The 14,182-nt window shown below is 41.7% G+C and overlaps 1 protein-coding gene across 1 annotated transcript in view; it reads left to right on the top strand.

The window, feature by feature from the left end:
- The window catches only part of LOC308304977 (protein KIBRA-like), a gene marked incomplete at its 3' end in the record, with an annotated part of 66,604 nt that extends 58,618 nt beyond the window's left edge, over window positions 1-7,986 (top strand). The window contains exons 15-17 of the mRNA XM_080749601.1: window positions 3,686-3,782; window positions 4,497-4,655; window positions 7,788-7,986. Of these exons, the coding sequence (XP_080605727.1) occupies window positions 3,686-3,782; window positions 4,497-4,655; window positions 7,788-7,986 (455 nt within the window). The remainder of the gene's footprint in view (window positions 1-3,685; window positions 3,783-4,496; window positions 4,656-7,787) is intronic.
- Between the last annotated feature and the right edge of the window lie 6,196 nt (window positions 7,987-14,182).

A 14,182-nucleotide genomic window follows, 5' to 3' on the forward strand; every position in this document is an offset into this window, starting at 1 on the left:
ATGGAAACTGTACAAGATCACCACCAAAGCCTTTACAACCTTCCCAAAGTTGCATAACAGAGATGCATGGACGCACTATCGTGACCACTCGACCATAGCAGTGAGTACTATAATTGATTAATTTCTGGACAGATGAATCTATCAACCTATGAAACATTTGCGCAGACCCCACTTTCAGAATATTTCTCATTATTCTGTACATGTGTTAGCCTCGATGCAACAGAAACAACTTGTTATGAAACCATGCAGTATGCGTGCAAACACACAGCCTGAGCCTGCGCGAGAATAGTCCAATATAAATTAATTCCCTTATGCAAGATGAAGCTGTATGTTTTTTGTACAGCCTACTACTCCTTTACATTCAATTTGTTCAGTCCCAACTATACAACAGGATTTAAACTGTTGTTTTTGGCTATGTTTTTGCACCTGCTTGTCATCCATGCATTACAATTATTATGTCCGGTATTTTTATCAGATGTCCGATAAATTTTAATCATGCCGGTCACGGTGACCGGCTGTTAAAAATCCTAGCGCGACCTCTGACCCTTACTGTGTTTGACAGAACAGTGAAATGCATTCTACACCCTTACTGTGTGAAGAACAGTGAAATGCATTCTACACCCTTACTGTGTGAAGAACGGTGAAATGCATTCTACACCCTTACTGTGTGAAGAACAGTGAAATGCATTCTACACCCTTACTGTGTGAAGAACAGTGAAATGCATTCTACACCCTTACTGTGTGAAGAACAGTGAAATGCATTCTACACCCTTACTGTGTGAAGAACAGTGAAATGCATTCTAGTTTTTCTACTGACCGTAGCTTACACACAGATCATCATGTTTTCTATGGACCATAACTTACACACAGATCATCATGTTTTCTATGGACCATAACTTACACACAGATCATCATGTTTTCTATGGACCATAACTTACACACAGATCATGTGTTTTCTATGGACTATAACTTACACACAGATCATCATGTTTTCTATGGACCATAACTTACACACAGATCATGTGTTTTCTATGGACCATAACTTACACACAGATCATCATGTTTTCTATGGACCATAACTTACACACAGATCATCATGTTTTCTATGGACTATAACTTACACACAGATCATCATGTTTTCTATGGACCATAACTTACACACAGATCATGTGTTTTCTATGGACCATAACTTACACACAGATCATGTGTTTTCTATGGACCATAACTTACACACAGATCATCATGTTTTCTATGGACCATAACTTACACACAGATCATGTGTTTTCTATGGACCATAACTTACACACAGATCATGTGTTTTCTATGGACCATAACTTACACACAGATCATGTGTTTTCTATGGACCATAACTTACACACAGATCATGTGTTTTCTATGGACCATAACTTACACACAGATCATGTGTTTTCTATGGACTATAACTTACACACAGATCATCATGTTTTCTATGGACCATAACTTACACACAGATCATGTGTTTTCTATGGACCATAACTTACACACAGATCATCATGTTTTCTATGGACCATAACTTACACACAGATCATGTGTTTTCTATGGACCATAACTTACACACAGATCATGTGTTTTCTATGGACCATAACTTACACACAGATCATGTGTTTTCTATGGACCATAACTTACACACAGATCATGTGTTTTCTATGGACCATAACTTACACACAGATCATCGCGGGTTCAACAACAAAAATACAACCCGCCGGGTTGTATTTTTTCTTCTCTGCGTGAACGGACATATAATGGATACACGCAGCGCGCACAGAGCCTGTGTGTGTGTGTGTGTGTGTGTGTGTGTGTGTGTGTGTGTGTGTGTGTGTGTGTGTGTGTGTGTGTGTGTGTGTCCAAAGAAAGCTCTTCAGGAATTTAAGCTCATACCTGTAACCTGACTGTCTGACACACACACACACACACACACACACACACACACACACACACACACACACACACACACACACACACACACACACACACACACACACACACACACACACACACACACACCTGTAACCTGACTGTTTGACAGGAGAGGAGGCTCCAATTACACCTGCTACTAATGTGTGTGTGTGTGTGTGTGTGTGTGTGTGTGTGTGTGTGTGTGTGTGTGTGTGTGTGTGTGTGTGTGTGTGTGTGTGTGTGTGTGTGCGCGTGTGACTGTGCGCGTGTGTGTGTGTGTGTGTGTGTGTGTTATGTCAGCGTTATGCAACACATTCAATGTTTTCACTTTTCACTCACTGTTAAATCCTCAGTATACCTTTAACTCTGAGAGGGTACAAATGGAACCAAATGTTCCATGTTTACACAAGACAGACTGTACTATCATTTATTTACTGTACTATCATACTGTACTATCATTTATTTACTGTACTATCATACTGTACTATCATTTATTTACTGTACTATCATACTGTACTATCATTTATTTACTGTACTATCATGTATTTGCTGTACTATCATGTAGAGCCCTGCATCGGGAGCGCGCTCCCGCGGGACCTGCAGGACCCGTCACCATATATTGCGGCGCGGGCGGTAGTTTAATCCCTGCGGGAGGGGACGGGCGGTCAAAATAAACTCGGCGGTGCCGCAAAATCCCGCACTCTCCCGCAATAAGCTTTTATCTATACTTTAGCAAGATGTGAATATGTAGAGAATCAATGTAACTTCCCCTGCTGAGCGCCTGAGGAGAACGCATGGACCCACAACACATGGAATTTCTCTTTCTCTCTCTCGCTCTCTAACTCCCCCTCCCTCCCTCTCTCGTCTGTTAACGGCTAACCGGTGGGCAGATATTTGCGGCGGCATTGTCACTCACTATTTAGCCTAAATAACAACTATTTATTATAATATAGTCCCATCGCCTATGTCCAATCGCAATATAAACACTTTACCTCTGTTAACAACCTCACAAATGCTCCTCTCTCGCGCACGTACAGTCGTACACTAGTCCTGTTGGTTTTGGATCTCAATGGATTATACAAACGTCAACGTGCCTTCTTTAGCAAGTCAAGATGTGAATAGAGAACGCAATTCTCCCTGCTGAGTGAGGACAACGCACCCACATTGATACAGTACGTGGACTGGAGTCTCTCGCCAAGTTCTCTCTCTCTCTCTCTCTCTCTCTCTCTCTCGCCTCTTGCTCTCTCACTCCGTGCCGTGGCTCCCTCGCTTGCCCTCTCCCTCTCTCTCTCTCTCTTTCTCTCATTTGTTCTCACCAACTGTCAGTCCGTCAAATATGCTCCTCGCATGGCGCACACGGCACACTTTTTTGTTTGGTAATGGTTTTGGATCTCATTTCAATGTGCCTTCTTGGGAGGGAGGCTGTTGGACGTTCTGCGATGTGCGCCGCGGGTCAAAATTCACATAATTTGTTTGTCGCGGGTGGGAGCGGCGGAGAGGAAATTACAGCGGGCGGTCAAAAATGAAATCATTGGCGGCGCGGGCAGGAGTCGGCAGAAATCAGGCGGGAGCGGGCGGGAGCGGGTTCAATAAATCAGTCCCGCGCAGACCTCTACTATCATGTATTTACTGTACTATCATAAATACTGTACTATCATGTATTTACTGTACTATCATAATTACTGTACTATCATGTATTTACTGTACTATCATAATTACTGTACTATATCTAAATAATAAGTCTTTCCAGGGAACGGGGCGGAGCCTAAGAATATGGGCGTGTCCTCGGCGGTGTCCGACGAATCGGTGGCCGGAGACAGCGGCGTCTATGAGTCATCAGAACGCAGGTAGAGTGGATCTATAGATCTATAAATATAGTAGATCTATAAATATATTAGATCTATAAAGAGACTGCAGAGTCTATGAGCCGTCAGAACGCAGGTAGAGAGGATCTATATATCTCTAAATATAGTAGATCTATAAACATAGTAGATCTATATATAGTAGATATATATATATATATAGTAGATCTATATATAGTAGATCTATAAACATAGTAGATCTATAAACATAGTAGATCTATATATATATATATATATAGTAGATCTATAAACATAGTAGATATATATATATATAGTAGATCTATATATATAGTAGATATATAAACATAGTAGATCTATATATATATATATATAGTAGATCTATGAGGCGTCTATGAGCCGTCAGAATGCAGGTAGAGTAGATCTATAAACGTAAGCTATAGTAGATCTATAAATGAGCAGTCAGAACGCAGGTGGGCGGGGCTTTACCTAACGATTGTTCTCTGTGTGCGTGCGTGTATGTGTATGTGTATGTGTGTGTGTGTGCGTGCGTGCGTGTATGTGTATGTGTGTGTGTGTGTGTGCGTGCGTGCGTGCGTGCATGCGTGTGTGTGCACGTGCATGCATGTGTGTGTGTGTGTGTGTGTGTGTGTGTGTGTGTGTGTGTGTGTGTGTGTGTGTGTGTGTGTGTGTGTGTGTGTGTGTGTGTGTGTGTGTGTGTGTGTGTGTGCATGTGTACAGGCCGGGCCTGGCTGCAGATGTGTTACAGGGTTGCTATGACGACAGCTCTCCCAGAATGCACCTGGGCTTGCGCTACCAGAGCAAAGAGCAGCGCCTCAGCGTGTCCATCACACAGCTGCACAACGTTAGCGCCCTCTATCTGTCGGAGGACCACACTATGTAAGATCTGTTACCACCCTCTGTCTGTCGGAGGACCACACTATGTAAGATCTGTTAGCGCCCTCTATCTGTGGGAGGACCACACTATGTAAGATCTGTTAGCACCCTCTATCTGTCGGAGGACCACACTATGTAAGATCTGATGTTACCACACTATGTAAGATCTGTTAGCACCCTCTATCTGTCGGAGGACCACACTATGTAAGATCTGATGTTACCACACTATGTAAGATCTGTTAGCACCCTCTATCTGTCGGAGGACCACACTATGTAAGATCTGTTAGCACCCTCTATCTGTGGGAGGACCACACTATGTAAGATCTGATGTTACCACACTATGTAAGATCTGTTAGCACCCTCTATCTGTCGGAGGACCACACTATGTAAGATCTGATGTTACCACACTATGTAAGATCTGATGTTACCACACTATATAAGATCTGATGTTAGCGCCCTCTAGAGGATCACACTATGTAAGATCTGATGTTACCACACTATATAAGATCTGATGTTAGCGCCCTCTAGAGGATCACACTATGTAAGATCTGATGTTACCACACTATATAAGATCTGATGTTAGCGCCCTCTAGAGGATCACACTATGTAAGATCTGATGTTACCACACTATATAAGATCTGATGTTACCACACTATATAAGATCTGATGTTAGCGCCCTCTAGAGGATCACACTATGTAAGATCTGATGTTACCACACTATATAAGATCTGATGTTAGCGCCCGCTAGAGGATCACACTATGTAAGATCTGATGTTACCACACTATATAAGATCTGATGTTAGCGCCCTCTAGAGGATCACACTATGTAAGATCTGATGTTACCACACTATGTAAGATCTGATGTTACCACACTATGTAAGATCTGATGTTACCACACTATGTAAGATCTGATGTTAGAGGATCACACTATGTAAGATCTGAAGTTACCACACTATGTAAGATCTGTTAGCGCCCTCTATCTGTCGGAGGATCACACTATGTAAGATCTGTTAGCACCCTCTATCTGTCGGAGGACCACACTATGTAAGATCTGATGTTACCACACTATATAAGATCTGATGTTACCACGATCTGATGTTAGCGCCCTCTATCTGTCGGAATACCACACTATGTAAGATCTGATGTTACCACACTATGTAAGATCTGATGTTAGCGCCAACTAGAGGATCACACTATGTAAGATCTGATGTTACCACACTATGTAAGATCTGATGTTAGCGCCCTCTAGAGGATCACACTATGTAAGATCTGATGTTAGAGGATCACACTATGTAAGATCTGATGTTAGAGGATCACACTATGTAAGATCTGATGTTAGCGCCCTCTATCTGTCGGAGGATCACACTATGTAAGATCTGATGTTACCACACTATGTAAGATCTGATGTTAGCACACTATGTAAGATCTGATGTTACCACACTATGTAAGATCTGATGTTACCACACTATGTAAGATCTGATGTTACCACACTATGTAAGATCTGTTAGCGCCCTCTATCTGTCGGAGGATCACACTATGTAAGATCTGATGTTACCACACTATGTAAGATCTGATGTTACCACACTATGTAAGATCTGATGTTAGCGCTCTCTAGAGGACCACACTATGTAAGATCTGATGTTACCACACTATGTAAGATCTGATGTTAGCGCCCTCTAGAGGACCACACTATGTAAGATCTGATGTTAGAGGATCACACTATGTAAGATCTGATGTTAGCGCCCTCTAGAGGATCACACTATGTAAGATCTGATGTTAGCGCCCTCTAGAGGATCACACTATGTAAGATCTGATGTTAGCGCCCTCTAGAGGATCACACTATGTACGATCTGATGTTAGCGCCCTCTAGAGGATCACACTATGTAAAATCTGATGTTAGAGGATCACACTATGTAAGATCTGATGTTAGAGGATCACACTATGTAAGATCTGATGTTAGCGCCCTCTATCTGTCGGAGGACCACACTATGTAAGATCTGATGTTAGCGCCCTCTAGAGGATCACACTATGTAAGATCTGATGTTAGCGCCCTCTAGAGGATCACACTATGTAATATCTGATGTTAGCGCCCTCTAGAGGATCACACTATGTAAGATCTGATGTTAGCGCCCTCTAGAGGATCACACTATGTAAGATCTGATGTTAGCGCCCTCTATCTGTCGGAGGATCACACTATGTAAGATCTGATGTTAGCGCCCTCTAAATGATCACACTATGTAAGATCTGATGTTAGCGCCCTCTAGAGGATCACACTATGTAAGATCTGATGTTAGAGGATCACACTATGTAACATCTGATGTTAGAGGATCACACTATGTAAGATCTGATGTTACCACACTATGTAAGATCTGATGTTACCACACTATGTAAGATCTGATGTTAGAGGATCACACTATGTAACATCTGATGTTAGAGGATCACACTATGTAAGATCTGATGTTAGCGCCCTCTAGATGATCACACTATGTAAGATCTGATGTTAGCGCCCTCTATCTGTCGGAGGATCACACTATGTAAGATCTGATGTTAGCGCCCTCTAGAGGATCACACTATGTAAGATCTGATGTTAGCGCCCTCTAGAGGATCACACTATGTAATATCTGATGTTAGCGCCCTCTAGAGGATCACACTATGTAAGATCTGATGTTAGCGCCCTCTGTCTGTGGTAGGACCACACTATGTAAGATCTGATGTTAGCGCCCTCTGTCTGTGGTAGGACCACACTATGTAAGATCTGATGTTAGCGCCCTCTAGAGGATCACACTATGTAAGATCTGATGTTAGCGCCCTCTAGAGGATCACACTATGTAAGATCTGATGTTAGCGCCCTCTAGAGGATCACACTATGTAAGATCTGATGTTAGCGCCCTCTGTTTGTGGGAGGATCACACTCCCTATCTCACTCCCTAGCTTCCATTAGAACTACAGACTCACTCCCTAGCTTCCATTAGAACTACAGACTCACTCCCTAGCTTCCATTAGAACTACAGACTCACTCCCTAGCTTCCATTAGAACTACAACTCCCTACTTGCTCTAAATGGTAAATAGTAATTATTTCGTTCGACTTTTAGTGGAACAGCTCAGTTATTTGACCTGTGACCTTGTTTCCCCAGCTATGTGCGCGTGGCGGTGCTGCCTTGCTCATCGGAGGGTTGTCTGTTCAGAACCCGCGGCTCGCTCGCCCGAGGGAACGCCGTGGCGGTGAACGAGGTGTTCGCTGTGCACATTTCCCACAATGCACTGCGGCGGAAGACCCTGAGGGTGGACGTGTGTCGACAGACAAGCCCCGCCCCCGGCAGAGAAGACTGTCTGGTGAGTTGTACTGCCACCTACTGGTGAGGGTTTAAACTACACTCATAATGAGGTTTTATACTACACGTATACTGCCCCTTGTGGTGAGGGTTTAAACTACACTCATAATGAGGTTTTATACTACACTTATACTGCCCCTTGTGGTGAGGGTTTAAACTACACTTATAATGAGGTTTTAAACACTTGTACTGCCACCTACTGGTGAGGGTTTAAACTACACTTATAATGAGGTTTTAAACACTTGTACTGCCACCTACTGGTGAGGGTTTAAACTACACTTATAATGAGGTTTTAAACACTTGTACTGCCACCTACTGGTGAGGGTTTAAACTACACTTATAATGAGGTTTTAAACACTTGTACTGCCACCTACTGGTGAGGGTTTAAACTACACTTATAATGAGGTTTTAAACACTTGTACTGCCACCTACTGGTGAGGGTTTAAACTACACTTATAATGAGGTTTTAAACACTTGTACTGCCACCTACTGGTGAGGGTTTAAACTACACTCATAATGAGGTTTTAAACACTTGTACTGCCACCTACTGGTGAGGGTTTAAACTACACTCATAATGAGGTTTTATACTACACTTATACTGTTTTATACTACACTTATACTGCCACCTACTGGTGAGGGTTTAAACTACACTTATACTGTTATACTACACTTCCAGAGGTTTTACACAAAATACTGTTTTATACATAGACCTTAAATCATATGGACGGTGGGAACGGTCACATGACACATTGGTTTCTGTCAGAGCCATTATGATGCGTTTCTTTGCCTTTGTTTGGGTGCCACCATCATTGTTTTAATGGAGGAATGCTATTGGCTGTCACCATCATTGTTTTAATGGTACCAGAGGAATGCTATTGGCTGTCACCATCATTGTTTTAATGGTACCAGAGGAATGCTATTGGCTGTCACCATCATTGTTTTAATGGTACCAGAGGAATGCTATTGGCTGCCACCATCATTGTTTTAATGGTACCATAGGAATGCTATTGGCTGCCACCATCATTGTTTTAATGGTACCAGAGGAATGCTATTGGCTGCCACCATCATTGTTTTAATGGTACAAAAGGAATGCTATTGGTTGCCACCATCATTGTTTTAATGGTACCAGAAGAATGCTATTGGCTGCCACCATCATTGTTTTAATGGTACCAGAGGAATGCTATTGGCTGCCACCATCATTGTTTTAATGGTACCAGAGGAATGCTATTGGCTGCCACCATCATTGTTTTAATGGTACCAGAGGAATGCTATTGGCTGCCACCATCATTGTTTTAATGGTACCAGAGGAATGCTATTGGCTGCCACCATCATTGTTTTAATGGTACCATAGGCACCATCATTCTTTTAATGGTACCATAGGAATGCTATTGGCTGCCAACGGTCACGTGCAACCGCAGGGATTCTTGGGACATTGTCTTGAGCTTGCCGAAAATAAAGCACACAAAGAAGAAGTGTTGAATCAAAATCTTCACAAGATAGCCACGCCCCTCCTACAGCATACACTGCTTTAACATCAATTATAACATAAATTGGACCATATTTTCAGGCCAAAGGTGGTACTGCAGCTGAAATGCTCTGAGAGCCATTCAAAAATGAGAGAGGCTCTCGATTCAGGAGTGGTAATTTAGCCTCAAACCTTTTGAAAAACGTTGTTGGGACATAAACAATATGACATAAATAATTTTTAAATGCATGGTGTATCACCTTTAAATGATAGCCCATGATACTCAGTTTTACAGTTTTATGCATTTAGCAGACGCTTTTAATCCAAAACGACTTACAATAAGCAGATAATACATAACTATAATACTATAATACTACAATATAATAATACTATAATAATACTCGTTGTCACACTGTACATTGACATCAAGGCCAAGATCATAGTAACTCCACATCCCAGGCTCTTTAAGACTTTGAACAGTTTTCCTCTTGGGAGCCTGTCATAAGCTTTGGAAAAGTCTATAAAGGCAACATACAGTTGCAGCTTGTTTCTGACACAATGTCCAATGATAAGCCTGAGTGCCACAACGTGTTCTATGCAGCTTCTTTTAGGTTGATCTCCTGCCTGCTCTCAGAATGGCTTATACCAGGACATCAGTCTTTTTTTAAAGGGCCTACACCATGCTTTTAAAACTGTATTTTTTGTATAAATATATGCTCAAAATTGAGTCTTAGACAGGTTTTAACCCTCAACAAACACTCTGACCATTCTTTTTGTTTGTTCTAGCTCTACTATAATGAGGCTCTCCAGCTGCAATACCAAAACGGCCTCTGTTTGCTCAGGGGCGCATCTAGTGGGGTTTTTCCACCCCTCCCCCCTCCCCTCCTCTTCACTCCTCCCCGGACCCCACGTTGACAACAAATAATGTTAACATTGGGCCAATACAAAAATAGGATAATGTTGCAGCTCTGATTATAGCCTACTGTAGGCCTATGTTGTATGTTATAGGCCTACTGTCAAATGACACAGGGCGACCGTTGCTAGACCAGACATTACAGAAAGTTAATCTACATTAGACAATCAACCCCATTGTATTTATGTATAAAAAAAAAGTAAAAAAAAGAAAAACGTTTTGAAAAAAAAAAGTTTGAGAAAAAAAAAGAAAAGTTTTTTGAAAAAAAGTTTTTGAAAAAAAAAGTTTTTTGAAAAAAAGTTTTTGAAAAAAAAAGTTTTTTGAAAAAAAAGTTTTTGAAAAAAGTTTTTTGAAAAAAAAAGTTTTTTGAAAAAAAAAGTTTTTGAAAGTTTTTGAAAAAAAAAATAAAAAAAACATTTTTGAAAAACATTTTTTTTTTTACTCTGAAAAAAAAAACGGGAATCCGTGTGACGTCACACGGATCAACTCTCAGAACAGCACTGTTCTGAGAACCCGTGGAAAGCTTTTCATCTCTGTCTTCCCAAAACCAGAGAAAGACACAATGTTCAGAAATAGGACTTTGTGAGGATAGAAGGTGCCAGTGGGACCCCAAAAAAAGGTTTTAAAATAGAAAAAGTTTAACTCATTTCCCGCGATCCCCATCGAAACCGTTGATTTCCCGCTGTACCACGCTGCGATGCCCGTCGTTCCCGGAAATGTAATTAGCTTTAATCATTATGAAACAATTAAAAGTATGATCGCTGTATATAGCCCTTTCGGAGTCTTAGGCCCGCCTCCTAAGTGTATCCTGCCGTATTTCCGGTTCTGATCGGATCTATGTTTCCGTATCCTGTCCAAGGCCCAATCGTAGCTTCCGTCCCATCTGTATACATTGTAAACAGAGGAAGGAGCAGCACAGTCATTTCATCGTCTTTTTTCACGCGTTTTTTTATTATTTGGTAGCCGTTTGATTCCTCTACCCGCCTGTCCACGTGTTACCATAGCGCACAGCTGGCCGTTTCCAATGTTTTCTTATGTAACACCGGAGGCTACAGCAGGGGTAACAGCCTGGCAACGGATTTGTCTATTCCAATGGATTTTCTTTTTTTTCGAAAGCTGTCATCTTGTCTACCAGTCTACTACATGAGTCGCGCACAGATCATGCACTATGCGTACACGTGCCCACGTTAAAAGGTAAGGACAATTTGGCAGCTGCTTACTACAGCTATGTTTAAAATGGCAGCAAATTGTTAAGCACACAGTCATACACCTTGGCTGCAAATTGATCACACTTATGCCCCGATAATTGTCACAATCAAGTCGGTTACCTTTCTTGAATAACATGATCAATCTAGCCCAGTTCATCGGATAACCAGTTAGAAATATGGAGTTCATGAGTGTACATAGAAACATCACCCATTCCCCTGGCAGAAGTTTGAACACACCTGGGCTCACACCATCAGGTCCTGCTCCTTTTCCAGCCTTTAGCTGGTGGTCAATCACATGTTGGGCTTCTGCAATTGTGACAGGGTCATCTAGAGGTGGCATGTTGACATTATAGTCCTCCATATATATTAGGTTGTCTCCCTCACCAACAGCAGCCTCTCCATATGTTCTTGAAAGTCACCTTCAGAATGCATCTCTTGTCGAGGGGAAGAGGAAAACTCACCCTTCCAATCACTAGCTTGCCACAGCATTTTTGCATCACCACACTCCAATATTCGCTGCCAACGGGTGGGTTGTGTGGCAGGGCTCTGGGGCTTACAGTCTGCTCTGGGCAGCACAGTTATACAAAGATTCAGCAAACCACAGCCATATCATCAACGTTCTGGCCAGAGGTGATGACGGGTGTTTCCAGTGAATGTGTGTTAACTAATTTCCCGCGATCCCCGTAGAAACCGGAGATTTCCCGCTGTACCTCTCTGCGATGCCCGAGGAGCCCGAAGATTTAATTAGCTTTAATCATTATGAAACGATTAAAAGTATGGTCGCTGTATATAGCCGCTTCGGAGACTTTAGGCCCGCCTCCTAACTGTATCCTGTCGTATTTCCTGTTTAGACCGGATCTAGGTTTCCATATCCGGTCTGAAAGCCAATCATAGCTCCCGGCCCATATGTTTTCCTTGTAAACAAAGGAAGGAGCTGCACGGCCATAGAATGTTTTTTTTTTTTCACGTGTTTTTTTTTATTTGGTAGCTGTTTGATTCCTCTACCCGCCTGGCATATGATCCGCGCACATATCGTCTGATATGTGCGCGAACGTGCCCACGTGTTACCATAGCGCACAGCTGGCTGTTTCCAATGTTTTCTTATGTAAATACTGGCGGATTCAGCAGGATACTGCCTGGCAACGGATTTGTCATTCCAATGGATTTTTTTTTATTCGAAAGCTGTCATCTTGTCTACCGGTCTACTACATGAGTCGCGCACAGATCATGCACTATGCGTGCACTTGCCCACATTAAAAGGTAAGGACAATTTGGCAGCTGCTTACTACAGCTATGTTTAAAATGGCAGCAGAATTGTTAAGAGCAAACTGTTCTACATCAATATTAGTAAAAGTCACCGGCCTCCTACAATGGGGCTTGTCAGAATGCATACACAAGTCCTGAGCACGCTTTAACAAAATCTTTGCACCGATCATTTCTTCAGGGAACACAAGTTCTAAAGACACAGGGCCGTGACGGCAGCCCAGGGGTGCCACGAGATAATTTGATAATATTTGGACACTTGAAAAAATATTTTAAACTTGAAGTACAAAGTTATTTTCAGCCAGTTCTAACCAAAATGGCTGTTATCTCAATGTTTTCCTCGCAACATAATCACTAAAATATCATCACTGTCGGGCAGAAACCTCGTATCTCCAAGTTTCAAATGTGTACGTCTTTTGGTAAAGCAAAGCCCTGCTTCATCATACAAGACTGTCGCAAAAAACTAGCGAAAACAGCCGATCTACAAGCACACAACGCCTCAATGATCAAGGCAATTATGCCTTGGAGACTGGATGTGACTGCATGTGGCAGTTGTGGACTAAACATGCAGCTATGGCTTCTGACCAAGTACAATATCTAACACATTTTGGAGAAGCAAAGACCTTGACAGAACAAGACACAGAGAAGGTCAAGTACAACTACTGAGACCAACAAGGCACATTTCTGGTGCATAGGGCTTGACAAGTGCTTGCAACAGCCAAGGAACCTGAGACAAGACTAGAACCAATGGAACATGTATGGAAGGAGCACTTTGACTTTAATACTCTCCTGCCATGTCTGAAGCCCTTACCACAGCCTTGTCACAATATGAAAGTGTTCAGGCAAGTGTGACACTACGATATTATATATATATATATTACATAATAATATTAATTATATATGATATGATATGATATGACTGCCGTGCTGATGGATCCTGCCATGGAACAATGGAAAATCCATCCTGTAAAAACACATCACACTAATCACAATATGGTACACTTTGAGTGAGATTGTTATTGTTTACAATTTAGTTTATTTGTAAATCAAAGTTAAAGGGGGATATTTATAATTGTTATACTTCTCAGTTGTATGTCTTTTGTTATAAATAAAACTAACCATTATGAAAAAATACAATAAAAGTGCTAGTAAAGAACAAAATCGTTTTTGAAAAATGACATTGATATTTCAAAGAGATGATGATCCTAAATTGTCAAATAATATCAAAAATGAATTGTACATGTCAGAATTAGTTGAATTAGAGCTACTAGACCTTACCCGTTCGAAGATATGTGCTGCAAAATATGTGCAGAGTGTGGCTTATGGGGAAAGTAACTGTAACTGGTGC

The sequence above is a fragment of the Nannobrachium achirus genome (assembly GCF_963921795.1).
Source record: "Nannobrachium achirus genome assembly, chromosome: 19".
Taxonomy (NCBI): domain Eukaryota; kingdom Metazoa; phylum Chordata; class Actinopteri; order Myctophiformes; family Myctophidae; genus Nannobrachium; species Nannobrachium achirus.